The sequence below is a fragment of the Rhineura floridana genome, chromosome 2, assembly GCF_030035675.1.
Source record: "Rhineura floridana isolate rRhiFlo1 chromosome 2, rRhiFlo1.hap2, whole genome shotgun sequence".
Lineage (NCBI taxonomy): Eukaryota > Metazoa > Chordata > Lepidosauria > Squamata > Rhineuridae > Rhineura > Rhineura floridana.
Genome location: NC_084481.1, coordinates 18,574,036 through 18,595,847, shown reverse-complemented (window position 1 = coordinate 18,595,847; position 21,812 = coordinate 18,574,036). Strand labels below are relative to the sequence as shown.

The 21,812-nt window shown below is 40.9% G+C and overlaps 1 protein-coding gene across 2 annotated transcripts in view; it reads left to right on the top strand.

The window, feature by feature from the left end:
- The window catches only part of BMPR2 (bone morphogenetic protein receptor type 2), a 142,459-nt gene that overhangs the window by 62,381 nt on the left and 58,266 nt on the right, over positions 1–21,812 (top strand). For both annotated transcript variants that reach the window (XM_061607967.1, XM_061607966.1), the window contains exons 2-3: positions 9,781–9,954; positions 12,945–13,124. In XM_061607967.1, the coding sequence (XP_061463951.1) occupies positions 9,885–9,954; positions 12,945–13,124 (250 nt within the window). In that variant the 5' untranslated portion in view covers positions 9,781–9,884. The remainder of the gene's footprint in view (positions 1–9,780; positions 9,955–12,944; positions 13,125–21,812) is intronic.

The window sequence follows — 21,812 nt, the reverse complement described above, 5'->3', positions numbered from 1 at the left end:
GGTGGCAAAAATCTCAGCAACGCTGCATTTTGTCAATCAATCCTTTTATGAATTTGGGGACAAAAATTCAAAATTGTTGGCAAATAAATTGAGAAAGAAACAAATCAGGAATAAAATAGTAGCATTAAAATCAATTGACAATTTTTTTTTCAACACAGAGGAAATTCTGGATAAATTTTGTAGCTACTACTCAACACTATATGAATCTGATAACCCAGAAACCCAGTCAACAAAAGAGTACCTAGTAAAACATGGTACTCATCAGCTGAGTCAGAAACATGTAGAATATTTGTTGTTGTTATGTGCCTCCAAGTCGACTATGACTTATGGCGACCCTATGAATCAGTGACCTCCAAGAGCATCTGTCATGAACCACCCTGTTCAGATCTTGTAAGTTCAGGTCAGTGGCTTCCTTTATGGAATCAATCCATCTCTTGATTATGTACATCTAAAATTGAATGTGTGGACCTCAGGTAACAGATGTTTGCAACCCATGCATGACACAGGTACACTATGTTAGACAGCCTTGACCAGCACCAGCTCTGTAGGGTGTACACTCTGTGGGAAACTTAGGTTTACTGTTGTGAGAATAGCCAGAGTACAAATTGCAGTATCTGATGATTTTGCATGCCAGTTTCTCATTAGGTGCTGGGAAACTGGAGGTGAGTGCAGGTATCTAACTTATGCAGAGGCATAGAACCCCATGTGTGCAATCGTCACATGCAGGGATCCATAAATTTTGAGAGAAAGTGGAGTGGGGAAGAGAAAACCACAGTTTCTCAGTAACTAAATATTATACTTGTGCAAATATCTCTGCAAAAAAAAAAAGCTGCTTCAAGAAGTTCATATTTTCTGTAAGAAAGAAGTAACAACTGTGCATTTTTATAAGATCTTTCTAGACAAAATTAATTTATCCAGCATTCCCTACCTTTTAATTTATACCTAAGTTCTTTCTTGAACATTTCTTAATCTTAGCTACACACTTTGACCCCCCGTGCACCTAGTAATCTAAAACTCCAGCATAGTAGTGTCATACAAAGGTCCATCAGGATTTTGAATGGACTGCAGGATTGTGTGGCATCTTTTTCAGTACCCTGTCAGGTTTGAAAGCTTGTTTCCAACACCTGCTTAACAGAGAGCCCAAGTAAGCTCTAACCCATGGTAAGCCCAGTGCCGACATAAAGGCAGTTGGAGCTTGATATAGAAGCAAATAAATCATTTAATCATGAAACCCCCCTTCCCCAATTACTATAATGCCCTTAACTGGAGGCAAGAACAAGTTCAGGTCGGTGGCTTCCTTTATGGAATCAATCCATCTCTTGTTTGGCCTTCCTCTTTTGCTACTTCCTTCTGTTTTTCCAAGCATTATTATATTTTCTGATGAATCATGTCTTCTCATGATGTGTCCAAAGTATGATAACCCCAGTTTCATCATTTTAGCTTCTAGTGACAGTTCTGGTTTAATTTGTTTTAACACCCAATTATTTGTCTTTTTTGCAGTCCATGATATACGCAAAGCTCTTCTCCAACACCACATTTCAAACGAGTTGATTTTTCTCTTAATCTGCTTTTTTCACTGTCCAACTTTCACATCCATACACAGAGATCAGAAATACCATGGTCTGAATGATCCTGACTTTAGTGTTCAGTGATACATCTTTGCATTTGAGGACCTTTTCTAGTTCTCTCACAGCTGCCCTCCCCAGTCCTAGCCTTCTTCTGAATATTTAGAAAGGAAAATACTAGCTTTGGAAATCTCAAATGCTATTAGCAAGCTTAAACCAAATAAAACACCACATCTAGATGGCTATAGTGGAGCCTTTAATTAAAAATACAAAGATTTATTAACCCCTCTCTTACAGAAACTCTTTATAGATATTCAAAGGGCCCCCCAAATCCCAAGTTCTTGGAAAACTACACGTATTATTGTACAGTAGGGACTGCTCATACGGCGGGTTCCGTTCTGAACCCCTGCTGTAAAGCGAAACCCATTGACGATAATGGGACACGTCGCGCGAAAATGACGTCAAAATGGTGCGCAACGGAAAAAAACCGCCATAAAAACGGAACAAGCGCCTTAATGCAGGGACTTTCCCTAATTGAAAGCCGCCACATTAGCGAATCGCTGTAAAGCGAAGCACTGTAAAGCGGGGCCCTACTGTACTACCCAAACCAGGCAAAGATGAGGAATCAGTCCAGTATCCCTTATAAATGTAGATGCTAAACTGTTCACTAATATTCTTGCAGATAGTTTAACTAATTTAGCCCCAAATTACATTCACCCTGACCAAGCTGGATTCATTCGCTTTCACTCACTGTCTGACCCGGTCCGCAGGATATTGAATACGATCTTCCACACTAACCTTCTGAAAAGTCAAATGGCCTTGGTGTCATTAGATGCCACCAAGGTCTTTGAGAAAGTGGAGTAGAACTTTTTATTCAATGTGTTAGAGCAAATGAATTTTGGTCCTGTTTTCCTTCAGGTTTCAAGACTGCTATATAGGGGCACTTCTGCTTGTATCAGGATGAATGGTATGGATTCCAAACACTTTTGCATAAAAAAGGTACAAAACAAGTTTGCATCTTTTCATCTATCTTATTTGCTTTTGCACTTGGACCTCTTGCGAATGCAGTAAGACACAATCCTCTAAGAAAAGGGGTTACAATAAATGGCCAGACCCATTTGCTCAATCTTTTTGCCGACGACATAGCTCTGATGTTGTCTAACGCAGAGGAAGCAATTCCAGCATTAATGGAAGAAATTCATACCTATGGGAAAGTGGCAGGTCTTGAGATTAATTTTCAAAAATCAGAACTTTTATGCTTTAATATGCCCCAGAATTGACCCCCAAAATATGAGAAATTTCTAAACTGAAATTATGTTCCAAATCATTTAAATATCTTGGAGTGGTGATCCCGAAATATCTATATAAATTAATGCAAGTAAATTTTATCCCCATAATCAAGGAAATAATACGTATGCTAAAAGAATGGTCCCAATTCTTATCATGGCTGGGCCAGACTGTGGCAATAAAAGTGTCTGTTTTACCTAAATTAAACTTTTTATTTCAATGCCTCCCAATACTAATCCCTAAAGACAAACTAACAATTTGGCAATGACTTATCAACAAATTTATTCACCAGGGCAAAAAGCCCAGACTAATTAAAAATACTCTTTACAGGTCCCCCAAGAAAGGTGTTCTGGGCATACCTAACCTGCAACTTTATCGTGACACATCTCATCTAAAAAACATAATACCTCTGCTGCAGGAATCTACAAACAAAACTTGGAATGACATGGAAAGAGTGGGTACTTCCTTACAGGAAGCCAGAGGTCTCCCATTCGTGATCCACGTGAAGAAAAAACTAGATGCCATAACTAAACTATTTTTGAAAAATAACTTAACAATTTGGGAAAAATGGCACTCAAAATAACCCCCCCTGATTTCACATTTGATCCCTATTCTCAACCATCCTGTTTTACAAAAGGAATAAATTCCAGCAGTTCAAAAATTGGAAAAAGGCGGGTGTCTACCGCTTTAGGGACTTTTATATAGGTAGACATCCTAAAACGCTTGACCAACTAAAATCCCAGTTCAAGGAAATGAAAACATCCTGGTTTCAACTTCACCAAATTCACCGTTTCATCACTATGCCAGTTATCAGACAGCAAGTGGTGAGACCCCTGACTCTTTAAATCTTTACTTGCTCAACCTTGGGAAAGTGGAAAGGGAACACTGTCAAAGATATATGGCATATTATTAGAGATAATAGTAGGTTCCTCTACAAACCATAAAGCTCCTTGGGACAAAGACCTTTGTCAAAACATTAGTGAATCAGACTAGAATGGTATATGGACTAGAGTCCCTTTCAAATCTGTTTCTTCTAGGATCCGTGAAAATGCACTGAAGCTGATTCTCAGATGGTACCACTCCCCACACATAGAATTAATAACGAGCTCTCCCCCTTGTGTTGGAGGGGGTGTGAGGAGCGAGGTACATTTTACCATATGTGGTGGTCCTGCACGTTGATCGTTCCCTTTTGGCAGGAAGTGTTTAATGAAATCAACAAGATTATCAGTCAATCCCTTTACCTTGCCCCATCACTGGCTTTGCTACTTGTCTTTGATGAAGTCAATAATAAAGTCATACACAAAACCCTGATAAGCTTTCTTCTTATAGCAGTATGACTGGTGATAGCTGCTTCCTGGAAAACACTTGATCCGCACATGATCCATAAATGGTATCAGAAAATATGGAAATTACCGCTTATGGAAAAACTAACACATAGTTTAAAAGCAATGAGACAAGGAACAGAAGCAGATAAGTTCTATGAACAATGGTACAGCTTTATTGTATTTGTTAGTCAAAGTGATGGCTTGCAAGCCTGGAGGCTTGCATGGTCAGATTTGGCAGGACAACAACTAATTTAATTCATACTTACTTCCCTAGAGCATTATATGTATAGCTACTCTTATAGATAACTGAACTATTTTCTCTCCCTGTTGTATAAGTTATATCTGTTTTGTATTATGTTCTATGCAGAACCAATAAAAACATTTAAAAAAATATAAGGAAAGGATGACATGAACAAATGTTAAAAGGGAGATAAGAGGCCAGACAGACGCTTTTCTCAATGATTCAGATGCTATAATGGATAGGAAACTGAGCATGAATTAAGAATGTGATGTTGTGACTCAAAATGCAAATGTTATTTTAGATTGTATTAACGGAAGCATTGTTTCCAAGATTTGGGAAGTAAGGGTGGTGCTCTGGCAATAGTAAGACTTATACTGGGCTTGTATTCAGTTCTGGTCAAAAGAATTCAAGGAGGTTGTTGATCTGTTAGGAAATGAGGAGAGCGATCAAGTTTATGTGTTTTAGAAAATTGTATCAGGAGGAAAGCCTGAGAGAACTAGGCTCATTTTGCCATTCTCAAATATTTAAAAGGTCTACAAGAAGGGGCAGATCACTTGCTTACCCAAGGGTTTTTTGCATCTTACCTTGTTAAAACAGCAAAAAAAAAATTAGGTTACAAGATGGTAATTTTAAGAGCAGTTGTTGCAGTGGAATAACTTGCTTAGGGAGGTGGTTGGATCTTCCTGGATGGATTTAATGAAAGGTTGGGGAGGCATTTTCCACAGATGATTTAGGTATATGATCATTTATTTTAGAGCAGATGTTGGGATAATCCAATGTCTTGTCTTTCAGTATTGTTACTGGCTCTTGGTTTCAAAGTAATTATGAAAGAGTATGAATCAGTTCAGTTATTTAGAATTAATTTTCTTAGTGTGATGTCATCACTGAGAGGAGTACATTCATGCAAAAACCTAATATCTAACCTGGTTCATCCATGGATACAGTCAGAAGCCCTTTCCATGATTTTGGTGACTTAAGAATCTGCTACTGCTGTTATGGAAATTGCTTCCAAGATGCCTCAACTGTTTTCATGCAGAAGCAAAGTCATACATCAGATTCTTCATGCAACAGTGTTTCCAAGGATGAGCATGCAGCAAAACTTCTAAATGTCTGAAATGGTCAACAGCAAATTGAGGATGTCTGGAAAAGTGCTTTTATAAGGCAATATTATTCTGTTTTTAGTTCAGATCTTGTCTTATGCTCATGGTGATGTAGTCAAAATGGCACCACCTACTCACATGAGGGGGACGTATTTGCAGATTTTGAATAACCTGAATTTACAAGTGATAAAAAATCTTAAGGCGGAGGAGAAACAAAAAAACCCTACCCCTATAAGGATTCAGTGGCATGGAATACTGACTGATTAAGAGGGGAGTTATGGAATACTAGAAAGGAAGAAGATAGGAAGAGATAGATTCTTTCTACTGTTTTTATATATTTCTCATTGGCCTAGTTCTCATGACATGACAAGTCAAATTATGGCCTACTAGGACTGTGTGAATATGGAGGGTCCCTGAGAGGAGCTTGCAACCACTTTGCTCTTCTCTGATCTTTTTTTATTCCCGTACTGCACTGAGCTAAGCCAAGGTTTGGCTTAGTATATTATCTGCACCAGGGCACATTTCCTGTTTCACACTGAGAAGCTATTTCAGGGACTGAAGAGATGGCTGTTCATAGACATCACTGGAAAAATAAAAGATAATGTTGCTGGGATTGGGCACAACTGTATCCATCACACACTCACACAAAACTGAAAAAACACTAAACAGGCTCATGAGGAACATGTATGCTCAGTGACCATGGAATGCTGACTGACTGGCGATGGTGGGGAGAGAGAGAATGGAGTGGAGTGGCAATTACACTGCAACACTTTGCTGCAGAGTTCTACTTGTTATCCTTCTAATCTGTGTGTACAGTTATAAAAGTCAAGGTTTCATAACGAGCAAAAAAATTGTACTCAGTGAAATGTTTGAAATTTCTCCTCCCCTTGAGACACAGCAGAAGTACATGCAGAACTGCATTGTCCTTTGTTACTCAAGACAGAAACAACATCCTCTCTTTGTTTCTTTGGCAATCAGTACCAAGGATCAGAAAATACCGGACACTGAGCGTTCCAGACGCAAAGCATCTGTTCTTAAGAATAAAATTGTATATGTCTGACTTGCAATTACTGTTCAAACCAAGGCATGATCACTTCTGCATCTCTCTGTCTTTCAACTCTCAGCATATACTTTCCTGCTTTTATATACTTGCCAACTAAGAGTTTACTTCAACTAATGTAGTTGGCTTGAGTCTGTAAAAGCTTATGCCGTAATAAATCTGTTAGGTTTTCAAGGGCCACAAGATTCTCTGATTGCTTTTGTTGCAAGAGACTAACACAGAAACATTTAGGCTAGTGGTTCCCAAACTTTTTTCCTCAACAGGCCAATTGAAAATTGCTGAAGGTCTTGGAGGACCACTTAATGATTTAATTATTTTTTTGCCTCTTGCAGCAATTCTAATGCACTATGCTAGATGTGGTATGATTTTTAATTATATTTTATTGCTTCATTTATTTCTAATATATTGTATATTATTGTATTACAGTTTGAATCCATGAATACAGTACAATATTCTATGCAGTAAAATACAATATAAGAAATAAAAGAAGCAAAAAATACTATTAAAATTAATATGAATATTTATTGCAATGGATGTGCTGTCTCACATCTTCACCCATAAACCCACAGACATACTGGTGACCATCTGAATGAAGTTTGTGGACCACTGGTGGTCCATGTACCAGGGCTGTGGAGTCGGTATGTCAAACCTTCGACTCCGACTCCTATTTTTCTACTGTCCGACTCCTTCATAAATGGCGAATGTGTATTAATTTTTCTACTGTCTGACTCTGACTCCTTCATAAATGGCAAATGTATATTAATGTATTAATATTAATACATTAATATATTAATTTTATTTTGAAGTCGGAGTCAGTACATTTCTACCGACTCCGACTCCACCCAAAATTGCTTCCGACTCCATGACTCCGACTCCACAGACCTGCCATGGACCAAAGTTTGGAAACCTCTGGTTTTAGGTTATGTACACACAATGATTTCTGTTGCAAAGGTTTCCCTCTCGTTTTTACAGCCTCAATCCATGGTTCCCAACCTGGTGGCTGTGACCCCCAGGGGGCCCTCAAAGTAATCTGGGGGGCCCATGAACAGTAAAAAAATGATTTTTTTTAAAGTCATCCCTCCCTGTGTTGATGATTGGGATGCTAGATTGTGCATTTCAGACGACAAGGTGCACAGATTGAGAAGGGAGGGTTAGTGCTTTCAGGCCTTGGGATGATCATCAGAACTGATGACTTGGTTACCATGCACTTGGGGAATGAAAGCAAAGCAGAAGACAGATCAGTGCGTGCACACATACACACACACACTTGCCTCTCCTGCAAGCATCTGCAGGCATGCATGTATTCAGGCACATGGGAGGAGGGAAGCCCTCAACTGCTGCAGTGTCTTGGAGAGAGAGATGGAGGGGGAAGTGTAGGTGGAAGAAAGGAGGGACGCTGGCACACACAGCCTCAGAAATGGAGGGTGAGCACTCCTGTGCTTCCTCACTGCTTCTTGGCTCTGTCTGGGTTGAAGGCAAGCTCTGAGCGGCCTCACAAATAAGAATAATTTTTAAAAGGAGGTGGCAGTGAAGTAAGAGCCAAGAAAGGCAGGCAGGCTGGCTGCCAGGAAGAAAGGGGGAAAACAGCCTTTCCTTGTAGTCTTGCTTCTTTTTGCTTCATGAACAGGCCTCTCCTCTCATTAAGAATTAGGGCATCAGCAGCAGTGGCAGTGCGAGGAGACGGGAGTCAGCGATAGCAGATCCCCTCTTCTTCCTGGTAGCTCCGCCCTCAGCCTCATTCGGCATCTGCCATGTGTTTTATAGGCAGACACCTGCCCTCAGCTCACCTGAAAAGACACTCTGATGCTTCAGCAAAAGTCCTCCCCTCTTGTTTGGAGCAAGGCAGAGGTGTCATCAGCAGCAGTGGGGAGCAGACAGCATCCAGGGAGGGAAGATTTTTAATAAATAAATCATTCATTTCTTTACTGTTTGTGCCCCCCCAATTACTTTGTGGCTCCCCCGGGGGTCACAGGCCCCAGGTTGGAAACCCCTGTCCTATTGTATGTTTCTTCATTTTGAGAAAATTCACATATCTCCTCTTTGATGCTAGAAAGTGGCAAAATTCTGATTTAAGGCCAAAATCTTGTTTAGCATTCATGTATTTTTCTTTCACTATTTTAATAGGGTAATCACTTATGGATCATTATTAACCAGTTGATTTGTTTTATGGTACATCACTTTGCCCAAGTACTGCAACCCAGAGAAAACATAAAAATCTGGAAAGGCAGTGAATGGGAATTTTGCTGTGCATCCTTAAATGCGTCTTCAGAATAAAAGTCTCTCTTCATTTCTAATGAAATAATCATATAGGATTATTATGACGAGTATGGCCTAATTTATTGAGGGTAGGGTATCAAAAAGAAAAGTGAACAGAAGCTCCTTTGAATTTCTGGGATCTTAAGATATTTTGATCTTGTAATATTCCAGCTCAAGGGAGGTGTATGCTCACTGGGAAGACTAATTATGATAATGAGCTAAGATTTACTGATAATGGCCTGGGACTGAATGCATTCCTGTTCATCCAGTTTCCCTTTCTGAATTTTTAAACTGAGTAAGACAGCTGAGAAAAAGCACTCCAAGTGGCCTGCAGCAGCAGCAGCACAAGCTTGTTAATTTTTATGGTAGTCATAAATGAAGATGCTTTAAAAATTAGCAACTTTGATGCTAATGGCTCTACAAATAGGATTTTTTTGGTTAACATGCCTATGACATGGTGAGCACTGGCATTCTGGTGGGGGAAGAAGGACTATCCCAGCCCAGCATATTCACAAAAAGGAAAGGAATGCAGAGCTTGCAGAAGATGTTTCCATGCACATAAATATGGATTGCGCTTGTACCCAGTGGCAGCCTTTAACAGGGAGTTAGATAGTGCTTTTAAAGATGCAAAGTTCTGAAGAACCAAAGTTGCCAGTGCTGGCCCAAGACATTTTGCTACCTGAGGCAGAGCAGCCAGTGGCCTCTTTGTCCCCGCCCACCCCAGTCAACAAGCATAGTACCAAAGCAAGACCTCTCTGCTTATGGTAAAAAAAACCCACCAGTGCTTCTGTCTGCTCTTTCATGACACCCAAAATCAGCTGCATGAGTCTGCCTAATGGTAGGCCAGCCCTGAAAATTGTTCTTCCAGTTTTTGTCAACTATGTATACATTTAAACATTGCCACAATCTAGTTTGTAAACTTGCCAATTTTTATTTTCTTGTTTAGCTGCCCAGAGTGAAGAGACAACATGTGCTTTTAGGGACCTTTACCAAAACGATCACGGAATTAGTGAAAGTCGAATTTCTCAAGAGAATGGTACTGTTTTGTGTATGAAAGGAAACACCTGCTATGGTCTCTGGGAGAAAACACGTGAAGGTGACATACGTCTTGTGAAACAAGGTAACATTCAACAATTATGGTATTGTTTATTTTTTGTTGGTGATACCTATTTGTCATGAAGGTCTTAGTATTTGTAGGCAGATAGCTGTTTTCTTGTGAAGCCTTTAAACATGTATCTTCTCATATTAACATACTGCCTTCTGATTGCAAAGGAATCCACAGATAAATGTCCCTCATTTTAAAGATTGGCGAGGTGCGAACATAACTCTGCTCAGTTCTCTGCAGCCCCAGAGAGCAAGACTAGATATAATGGGCTTAAGTTACAGGAAGATAGATTTCAGTTGAACATTGTGAGAAATGTCTTAATGGTAAGAACAGTTCAACAGTGAGATCAATTGCTTAGAATGGAGGTGAATTTTTGTTGGAGTTCTTCAAGCAGAGGCTGGATAGCTCTAAGTTTAAAATGCTCTAGCTCTGGATTTCTTGCATCAAGCAAGGAGTTGAACCACATGGACTACAATCCCCCACTTTTAAAAAATCCTCTATGATTCTATTAATTTTCTGACCCCTCACACCTCCCCAGTCAGAAAGGCGTCCCCCACTTTTCAGTATAGAGCTAACTATGGTTCCATCTGCAGTAGTATTAATAATGGCCATAGTTATCACCACCCATAGTTTGCAAACCTGCTTCTATCCATTGTTGCAAATTGTGGTTAGCATTATGGTTAACTAAAACTGAAAGGAAGAGGGGATACCCATTAGAGGGGCGGAGAGGGAGAGAGGAATTTGCATCCCCAAGGGACATTCAGGCAACAAGCCACAATTTCTTCAAGCGTATTTTATAGAGGTTTAAAGAGCAGCATGGGACAGCTGGCAAAAGGGCTTTCAAATAGCCCATTCTATAGACAATCATGACTTCAGAGTACAACATCGCCAGATGTCATAGTGACATCCAGTGATAGGTGAGTGGGGCTATCCGCCTGTCAGTCAAACTTGGCCTGCTCAGGGTAGGAAGTCAAGGATCTGGCCCACCAGCCAGAATAGTTTCCCAGCCCCTTGCTGATGTGCAAGATGGGGCCTAACTACACATGACATAAACACCATGATTAGCAGCCATGAAATACCAGGCATGGTATCTTCCTCAAAAGCTGAAATATTAGATAAAAATTCTCCAAGTAAATCTGAATATGAAAGGAGCAGCAGCATAATCAAGAGTTCCTGGAATCCTGAAGGCAGAATGCCAAGATAATCTTTATGCCAACTTGCTGACACAGTTAGGAATACCTTACCTGTGGCTTGTTTCAGAGGCCAGCAATTCAGGCTTCTTGGGAATTATTAGCAACATTGTCTTGCTCATTGTCTTGACTCAGAAAGTCACTTAAATTGAATATTGTACTGTGTCCACTTCCTGCCAGTCATGATAACCTCTGCTATTTTACATGTGATCTGTTGTTTTGGTGTGGTAGAGAAATGGTTCAAGAACTTAGTAATTCCAAAGAGTTCCTTTCAGTTTCTGATTAACCCTAGAATACACGCAAACACATTGAAATAGATTGAAAGGATCAGTATGCAGCTGATTATGTAAATGATCTGTTAAATCAATGAATACTTTAGAGACAGAGTGGTACCCTTGATATTTTGATACTCCATAGACTGTTCAGTTTAGGGACACAGACTATGGTTATAGAGGAGGAATGAAAAGAACCACCCCAAATAAGTTTGTATATTTATTTTATTTACTCTAATACAGCTTTTCTTCTATGAAACAAAATATCTTTTCAGCATTAAAATATTGGTTCAAGATGCGCATCTCAGTAGTGGAATCCATCCATACAAGAGAGTACAGTTCAGTTGCCTAAATAAAATACATAGTCCAAGTCACATAAAGTCCATTTAAGAAATGGACCTTATATTTAAAACGGATGAAATAAAAATGCTTTCATATCATAGAGTTAAGCCCAGGTGTGCGGAGGTTTCACAGGGGAAGGAGTTTATTTATTTATTTATTTGTTTGTTTCATTTATAAACCGCCCATAGCGAGTAGCTCTCTGGGCGGTGTACAAAAAGGTTAAAATACAGAATATCACAATAAAATCAACCTACCAACAGTAAACATAAGCAGCAAACAAAAAATAAAAGATTTAAAGTTATAACATTAAACGCTTAAAATGCCTGGGAGCATAGCCAGGTCTTAACCTGGCGCCGAAAAGATAGAAGCATCGGCGCCAGGCGTACTTCTTCAGGGAGGCTGTTCCACAGTTCGGGGGCCACTACAGAAAAGGCCCTAGATCGAGTAACTGTCCTCCGGGCTTCCCGATGAGTTGGAACCCGGAGGAGGGCCTTAGATGCTGAGCGAAGTGACCGGGTCGGTTCATAGCGGGAGAGGCGTTCCACAAGATATTGCGGTCCCATGCCGTGTAAGGCTTTATAGATCAAAACCAGCACCTTGAATCTGGCTCGGAAACAAATGGGTAGCCAGTGCAAACGGGCCAGAACAGGTGTTATATGCGCTGACCGGCTGGTCCTTGTCAGCAGTCTGGCTGCTGCGTTTTGCACTAGCTGAAGCTTCCGAACTGTCTTCAAGGGCAGCCCTACGTAGAGCGCATTACAGTAATCCAACCTAGAAGTTACCAGAGCATGAACAACTGAGGCGAGGTCATCCCTGTCCAGATAGGGGCGTAGCTGGGCTACCAACCGAAGGTGGTAGAACGCATTCCTTGCCACCGAGGCCACTTGCGCCTCAAGAGACAAGGAAGGATCAAAAAGAACCCGAAGACTATGAACCTGTTCCTTCAAGGGGAGTGTAACCCCATCTAGAACAGGGTAAACATCCACCATCTGGGCAGGGAAGGCATTCACCAACAGTGTCTCAGTCTTGTCTGGATCCAAGTTGAAAAGCCCTGGAGCTATGACAGCAAAGGCAGAGGTAGGGGGTTGTAGGTGAAAGACAATCTGAAGCAGAAGAGCAAAACAAGTACAAAGATTCATAAGCTAAATAAAAAGCCATGCACAGAACTAATCTGCTATTTCATTTTATACATTTTTTTCAGGATGTTGGTCTCATATAGGAGACCCTGAAGACTGTCACTCAGATGAATGCATAGTCACAACCACCCCTTCCTTGGTTCAAAATGGGACATATCGTTTCTGCTGCTGCAGTTCCAACTTGTGCAATCTAAACTTCACAGAGAATTTTCCACCACCAGATCCTACTGATGCAACACCTTTCAGTGAGTCAGAATGCCTCAGGCTGTGTGATACTCATGGTTTAAGAATAACTGAGAAAGCATTGCTACTAATAGACTATACTAATAGATGGGAATTAAAGGTGGTTTTCTATTAGTCTGTAGGTTATCTATTGTATTTATGTAATGTTTCACATTACAAAGAATTGCTGATAAGTATTCTTTACAACATTTGGGTAATATTAGTTTTTAATGGTCATATGAGACAAACAGTGGAATCCTAATCCCCTGCTCTTTGCTGTTCTAGGGGGTTAGGGTATGGCGGAGGTGGCCCTACACTGTCCTCTGCCACTGCAGAGGTCCCTTCTGTGCACACCTGGGTAGCAAGGTACTGCCAGTGGTTCTTCCACAAGCAGCAGCCTGCAGAAAACACAAAAATGAGTTTCAGATTTGGGCACCAGTGACTTTGGATCCAGAGCCCTATCTGATCCTCTGGCCACTTAACTATGTCAGCACCTAACAGGCACTGTGATTTTTTTTAAAAGAAGCCCTTCCCCCCTTTCTGCCCTGGCCTTGGCTCTGCCTCACTGCTCCCTGGATGACAGTTACGATTGCTGTGTTATACTTTAAACATAGGCACCAGTGAGAATATTGCAAAGGAAAACACAGATCATTGTCACAGCCGTACAAAACTGCACTAGGCACATGGAGGTTGCATTTTGTACTGTCGTGTTGTTTTGCCTATTTCTGATTAGCTATAACTATGCATTTTATTACCCTATGCCATAATTCTGAAGTTTCCTGGCAAGGTTTATGCAGAATTTCTGTTGTAAAACCAAGATCAACACCTTTAAGGGTTTGCTCTTAGTTTTACAGGTGAACCAGCAGCTTGGTTGGACAATATGCCCAGGGTGGCAGAATAGACAAGGCTTCCTTGTGAGAAGGCCATCATATGACTTAGACTCTGTGACAAATGATCTTCTAGTTTTAAAGGACATGATTGTATAAATCTTGGGACTTCATAGCACACAACCACTAATGAGGAAATGCATGGAACCAGTCTTCCACTGCCTCTCATCTTGACTGCCAGAAGACAGTTGTACATTATTTTGTTGTGGCAACCAAAGCCTGCTGAAGGTTGGTATGTGTGTGTAAGCACAAGAGCTGGGGCATTCCCTAGCTATTTCCTCCTTGTCAGATGAAAATAATGTAGATAAGCAACAGCTAGTGCAGTGGATTGATTCCATACATTCTTTTGTTAAGGTAACATTAATTGGCCCCTTGCAAATCCACAGTTAATGCATAGCCAGTTGCACAATAGGAATAGTGAAGCTGGAGGACTGCAAATGGAGGGGAAAGTTTGGTGTTTAGTAAAATGTCTGAAGGGCTACATAAATATCAGCAAGCATTTTTTACACTGCCCTTTTGATGTTGCCTGGAGCAACTTGCTGCCTGAATACGTGGAATGATCTATTTTATGTGAACTTGCCTCCTTTCTTTTTTTCTTTTTTTTTTGTATACATATTTATTTGGATTTTATGTATAAACATACGTTCTATGTAATACAACATACAAGTGTGTGAATGTGTATTCAGTACAAAATAAACTGAAAATAACAACTCAACACTACAGGCCAGCTACTGTAAAGACCCCAAAAAATTTATGGTATATTACATTATGCCTTTTCCTTATAACAGGAACACCTCTAGACCAAAACAAGGCACTCAAATCTAGTAAGATCCCAGTCCAGACGAGATAGACATGTTAAACAGAAAGAAAGGACCAACACCAAATCAAGTTTTGTTTGCGGAAACCTGCCTCCTTTCACTAGTTACTTCCACCTACAAGACACACCACAGAACAGCATTTCTTAGGCCAAAACCCAGTGGGCAGGATGTAATCTCTCTGAACATTATTAACCCCAGATTGTTTGACACATGATGCCGTTTCTTAAGTTGGTTCATATGTTATGGCAAACCATACATACATGACTAGTAGAATCACACACCAAGTATACTCTATGCTCTAAAACTTAGTGTGATTGCAATATTTTTTCCCTTGCAGAATCCCAACTATTTTAAGCTTAGCGTGATAAATATCAAGCAAGGAAAGGCTTGGAAGGAAGGGTAGACTGAGGTGAGAATGTGTATCTGGAGAGTGGCAACATCACCCAAAGTTCTCTTTTATTCCCATGCTTGCTGGAGACATTGCTTATATATATGCAAACATTTTTTTGCTATCCTGAGTGGTCATGTTAGATTTATTTTTTGAATTGCAAGCTCAGGGTCTTGGAAGACAAATGAGGCATTTTTTTGTTATGTGGCTTATGTGTAGATGTCAAAATACAAATAGTCCTGGAAAACAAATAAAGTTCGTAGTTAGCTCCTAATGCTGTATTAATGTAAGTGTATATGTTTACAGCCATTACAGCAGAATTCAAAATTGTGGTATTTAATATAACTTGCATCTAAACATTTAATATTGCTTGTAAAGGGATACATTTATATAATGAAAGAGCCTTAGGGCAACACAGAAGAAAGTCTTAAATCAACGATTCTGTGACATTCAAACACTGTCAAGTTAGAAACTCAGATGTCTGATAGAAAGAGAATAATGTTGTTTGACATTCTGTATGTACAAATTGGGGGCCTGCAAGATATCATGGGGAGGATAAACGATTGGGAAATTCACCTTCCCATAGCATATGAACAGGAGGATGCTGAACTCTGGAGCAAAGCTTCCTGCATACCTAGCCCTGTACCTCAACAGTCTAATGCTAAAATGTATGGCCTATATTGTGCTGACTGCCGAACTTCAAGGCTAACTGAGTATGCTCAGTCCTCATTGAGTATCTGGGTGTTTTTTTTAATTTACAAAAGAATATTTTCCTGCATACTTGGAGAATCCCCTGGGTAGTAAGAAACCACAGTGGCCTGTGTCATGGGTCCAAGGAGAATGTTTGGCAAGATTGGGAGGATGAAGAGCGGGTTGCAGATTTTGGGGAAGGAGCTAGGGAAATCTGGAGGGAGACACTTTCAGAAGCTTCTGACAACTCTGTGTTTTGTGAGGTTAATTTAGCCCAGTACTCCCCATCATCTCTGATGACTGATGAGATTTCCTCACTAGCACCCAGCTCAGACCTAGCTTTTGAACAACCTGTAGTCTTCCAGAGAGAGGAAAGTGAAAGCAGTGTGTCAGAGTTGAGACAGCTTAGGTGGAGATTAGAAAAGAGACAGCTTCAAAAAAACGCTCTCTGCTTCTAGGGAAAGCCTTTGCCTTGCAGCCAAAGCAAGAAAGTACTAGAGAATGCTTGGACAAGTATGTGCCCGCTCATCTTTCTTATATTAAGGATGGGTGAACCAGATGAGAGTGTTGTAACAACAGTCTGCCTCCATCTGCTTAGTTTGTATCCTGAGACAAGTGGTCTGCTGTTGCTTCCATTTGCCTAGTTTGTTTCAGGAGAGATGTCTAGCCTGTTTCAGACAGATGCCTAGTCTATTAGTGTCCTGTATCCTGAATCATACCTAGAATGCCTGATGCTGCATTCCTGTACTGACTTGGAATAAAGCATTGTGTAAAACCCAACTTTCAAGTCCTGAGTCTGCTTCTCTGGTTGGGAGGCAGGACAGCCTGGTTCACACATGATGCTAAGCCATGGTTTGTTTAACAAACCACAGGTTGTTCCACAGATTATTCCGTTGCTTTTTTCTCCAAAGTGGAGTCTTTTTCCCCCTAGCTGCTTGTGATGTTCCTGTATTAATGTATATATGGTAAGTGCTGTTTGTATAGAAGATACATGGTAAGTGGAATGAAAGAGGAGGGGGGAGTAAATGAGCAGTAGAATGCTGGATGATTGGCTGAGTGTTTGGATGGCTGAGAGTATAAATGGAAGGATGACAGTTGAATCTGGGTGGACGTGAGTGGGTTGTTTTGGTGGAGTTTGGAGGTGGGTGTGAGTTGGTGTATGTCAGGAGAGTGTGGAGAAAGAGGGAGGTGGAGTTTGGATTAGTAATAAGTCAAATATCACAGTAATAGATGAAACCATAAGCTTGTAGATCATTATCAAAGTTATCTTGTTATTAATGTTATTTAATAAATACTATTTTGGTTTACCGAAGGCCTGATCCTTGGCTGGGGTTTCAGAGACCAGAAGGGAGGGTAAGGTCTCCTCTTCTTTACCAAGGCTGAAGGGAAACAGTAACAAATGGTGGCAGCGGTGAAGAGGAGAAGATAACATTATAAGTATCCAGAGCAACCCCAAGTTATGAGTTATCTGCATTGATACAAGGGGGTTGGGAACAGCATAGGCACGCAGTCACGAATGTAACCGGATAGAGAGACTCAGGCAAGGTCTCTGGGAACATTGGTTGTAGAACGTGACTGGTGATGCTGCCTAGCAGGGGGATCTATTGAGATCTGTGCTAGAGCGGAGAGAGAAACCATAAAAAAGGACAGTCCGGACTGGTGGAGTCCCTGGTGGTGCCTAGTGAAAGGCAGTAGCCACGAGCAGGTAGGAACCTGACAGGGAGAGCCAGGGAAGGGCGTCACACTGCTCTTGAATCATGTCTTTGTAACATGGTGAGTGTCTGGGGTGGGGTCATTAAACAAACAATGGTTTAAGGAAGGATGCTGGGTTTGCAAATAACACCAAGTCTTAGTTAAAACAAACGAAGGTTCATAGCCAACAATAAACCTTGGCATAGGTCATGATTTGTTGGCAATAAGCAAACCATAGTTAAGCCACTGAGCAGGGTTCATATTACCAAACAATCCATTTTTTAAAAAAACATGGTTTAGTGTTACGTGCAAATCGGGGCCTTGTTTGTAAGTGGCCACCTTTCATTGTTCTACTGATAAGCATAGGACTAACAAATTCACTATTGGAAGGCATGATAATGGTTACTAACCTTAATCTGCCGGTAATGAACACCTTAATATGTGGGTTTACATTTGTGATAAACTGAAATTCTCTTCTCTGTGCTCATATTCTTTATTGCTGTTTCAGGTCATTGTTTTCAATATAATAGATAGTGGGAGAAACTGACAATGCAACCAAGTACTGAAGTTCAGGGTTAATAACTTTCCTTAAACAAAAAACAAATAAATACTGTTCTGAATATTTGTTGGATACTGAGAGTAGATTGTGGAGAGTGAAATGGTATACAAAAACTGCACCTTGGATAGTAGTAAGAGAGAAAGATCTCACTTGCACATTGATCCAAAATACATCAGTGTGTTTGAGGATGGAGTTTTCCGATATGCTTTCTGTATTGTCCATCTTAATACTTAATATCCCCTAACAGACAAGTGCTGAGTATTAACATCTTGCCTGCCCCACACTGTAAGACTATAAATCTCTCAGGACAAGAAATAGGCCATGTATGTGTTGTTAATGTTTTGCATACTGAGACAAAATGTCAGTTTTCTAGGCATCTACTTAATGACTGTGTTTCCTCAATAGCTCTATTATCATTAGCAGCTGTGCTTGAGAGAGGGAACAAACGTATAGCCATCCTAGCTCTGCCTTGAGGTTAGAAGACACAGAGTAAGCAGGCAGGCAGGCACCATAGTTCTGAGCAGCACGTTATTCTGGTGACTGCCAGTTTTGCTGCTCTTTGTCCCTTGGCTTGAAAAGCTACTGTGATACAATCTGTTTTCCTAGCTGAGGAAACACAGTATTGTGGCAGCTACTAGTCCCAGTTGCAATAGGCCCATACAGTTCCAAGGACAGCGCTGCCTCAGTTGAGTGAGTAGGGAGGTGATGGCAGAAGTGAGTGACATGCAGGTGCTGTTTGTACTTGCCTGTTGGGTGAGGGGTAGTTGCTACTTGCCAGGCAAGAGGCAGATCACATAGCTATTCATTTCATAATTTCACTATCATTATTTAGAGTAGTAATAATTGGAGACTCATTGTTCTGCAAAATTATCTCTTAAGAGGAAGAAATGTGATAATACTGCAGTTTAAAACATTTAAAAATTTGCAATCATGCTTTCATGGAAAATTGGACCACTGATTAATTAGGCTGGAAGCAGAGGTAGACTATTACATATTACTTCATAATTTGCCATTAAAATAATGATTAGCTGTTCTTGTTTAAATTGAGAAAGAGAGAGAAGAGCAGGTCTCAACTTTCTGGAGTTGGTGAAAGACATTCAGCACCCCCTCTGGGAATATAAGGTTTAAGGCATACAAGTGAAAGCTTATAAGGCTTTGGGGAAAGCCTTATTCAAAATAGCTTATATCGTCATATCATCTGAATTCCACTATGGACCTGAAGTCACAAATGGTAGTAGTGGCCTTGAGTTTCTTTTATCAGCTTTGCCAAAGATGCTGACCACATCCCTTCTTTGAAGAATGCCATTTATGTTAATTCATCTATGCTGGTAATGCTCTCTATGTGGGGCTGCCTTCTGAAGAAAATTCAGAAGCTACAGCATGTTTCAGCTCAGCTTCAGTCAAGAACTTTGGCACAGATGCACTTGGCAGTGCTGCCAGGATTGAGGTGCCCCTGGACAAGATGTCCTCTGCAGGGGAACAGAACCTTGCAGCTCCCTGACTGTTCTACCGCATTGCTTTTCTCCCTACCCCATAAAACCTCTGTCACTCCAACCCAGCCCACCCTTATTAGGCGCTGGGAAGGGAATGAACCAGTCTCCTTTTATTTCTTTCCACATCAAAACAAACAAAAGATTTTCCCTTCCCACTACCTGATCACTTTCTCTCCCCCTCCTCCCCATTTCCTCCTTCACTTACAGGTGGTAGGAAAGGAACTGACATGTCCCCTTTTCTTTCTTTCCTTTCTAAAGTTTTAACAGAGGTTGCTGGATGCACTTGGAGTTTTGCTGCCCAACTGTACAGCCACTGTAAAAAAGTTTAGAAAAGAAAGAAAAGGGGATCTGTTGGTTTCTTTCCTGCAGCACCTGATTGGTCTCCTCTTCTTTACTAAGGCTGCAGTCCAATACACACTTACCTCAATGGGAGTAAGTCCCATTGAACCCAATGAGGCTTACTTCTGAGTAGTCATGTATTGGATTGCAGCCTAAGTGGCAGCAGGCAACAGATCTTTCCCTTTTTAAAAAAGCTTTTAGGAGGGTCAGGGTGCACTGCAGATCAAAATTGCTGTCATGCCCACCATCTTTGTTTCCCTCTCTGGGCCCACATGGGGAAAATGAAGATGGCAGGCATGATTGCAGCTTTACTCTGCCTTGCTCTTAAAAAAAAAAGTTTAAAAGGTAGCTATGGAGAAAAGATTTTGCAGGAAGAGCTGTATTACACAGTTTTCCTGAGGGCTGTTGCAGTGGGAAGGAGAAAACCTTCTTTCCCCCAACTTCTCTTCCTCTGCTTAAGAACATAAGAAGAGCCTGCTGGATCAGGCCAGTGGCCCATCTAGTCCAGCATCCTGTTCTCACAGTGGCCAACCAGGTGCCTGGGGGAAGCTCGCAAGCAGGACCTGAGTGCAAGAACACTCTCCCCTCCTGAGGCTTCTGGCAACTGGTTTTCAGAAGCATGCTGCCTCTGACTAGGGTGGCAGAGCACAGCCATCATGGCTAGTAGCCATTGATAGCCCTGTCCTCCATGAATTTGTCTTCTTTTAAAGCCATCCAAGCTGGTGGCCATTACTGCATCTTGTGGGAGCAAATTCCATAGTTTAACTATGCACTGAGTAAAGAAGTACTTCCTTTTGTCTGTCCTGAATTTTCCAACATGCAGCTTCTTTGAATGTCCATGAGTTCTAGTATTATGAGAGAGGGATAAAAACTTTTCTCTATCCACTTTCTCAATGCCATGCATAATTTTATACACTTCTATCATGTCTCCTCTGACCCGCCTTTTCTCTAAACTAAAAAGCCCCAAATGCTGCAACCTTTCCTCATAAGGGAGTCTCTCCATCCCCTTGATCCTTCTGGTTGCCCTCTTCTGAACCTTTTCCAACTCTATAATATCCTTTTTGAGATGAGGCGACCAGAACTGTACACAGTATTCCAAATGCGGCCGCACCATAGATTTATACAACGGCATTATGATATCGGCTGTTTTATTTTCAATACCTTTCCTAATTATCCCTAGCATGGAATTTGCCTTTTTCACAGCTGCCGCACACTGGGTCGACATTTTCAGCGTGCTATGTGCTACAATCCCGAAGTCTCTCTCCTGGTCGGTCACCGCCAGTTCAGACCCCATGAGCGTATATGTGAAATTAAGATTTTTTGCTCCAATATGCATCATTTTACACTTGTTTATATTGAATTGCATTTGCCATTTTTCTGCCCATTTACTCAGTTTGGAGAGGTTTTGGAGCTCTTCGCAGTCCCTTTTTGTTTTAACAACCCTGAACAATTTAGTATCGTCAGCAAACTTGGCCACTTCACTGCTCACTCCTAATTCTAGGTCATTAATGAACAAGTGAAGAGTACAGGTCCCAATACCGATCCTTGAAGGACTCCACTTTCTACAGCCCTCCATTGGGAGAACTGTCCGTTTATTCCTACTCTCTGCTTTCTGATTCTTAACCAATTCCTTATCCGCAAGAGGACCTCTCCTCTTATTCCATGACTGCTAAGCTTCCTCAGAAGTCTTTGGTGAGGTACCTTGTCAAACACTTTTTGAAAGTCTAAGTACACTATGTCCACTGGATCATCTCTGTCTATATGCTTGTTGACACTCTCAGAGAATTCTAATAGGTTATTGAGACAGGACTTTCCCTTGCAGAAGCCATGCCGGCTCTGCTTCAG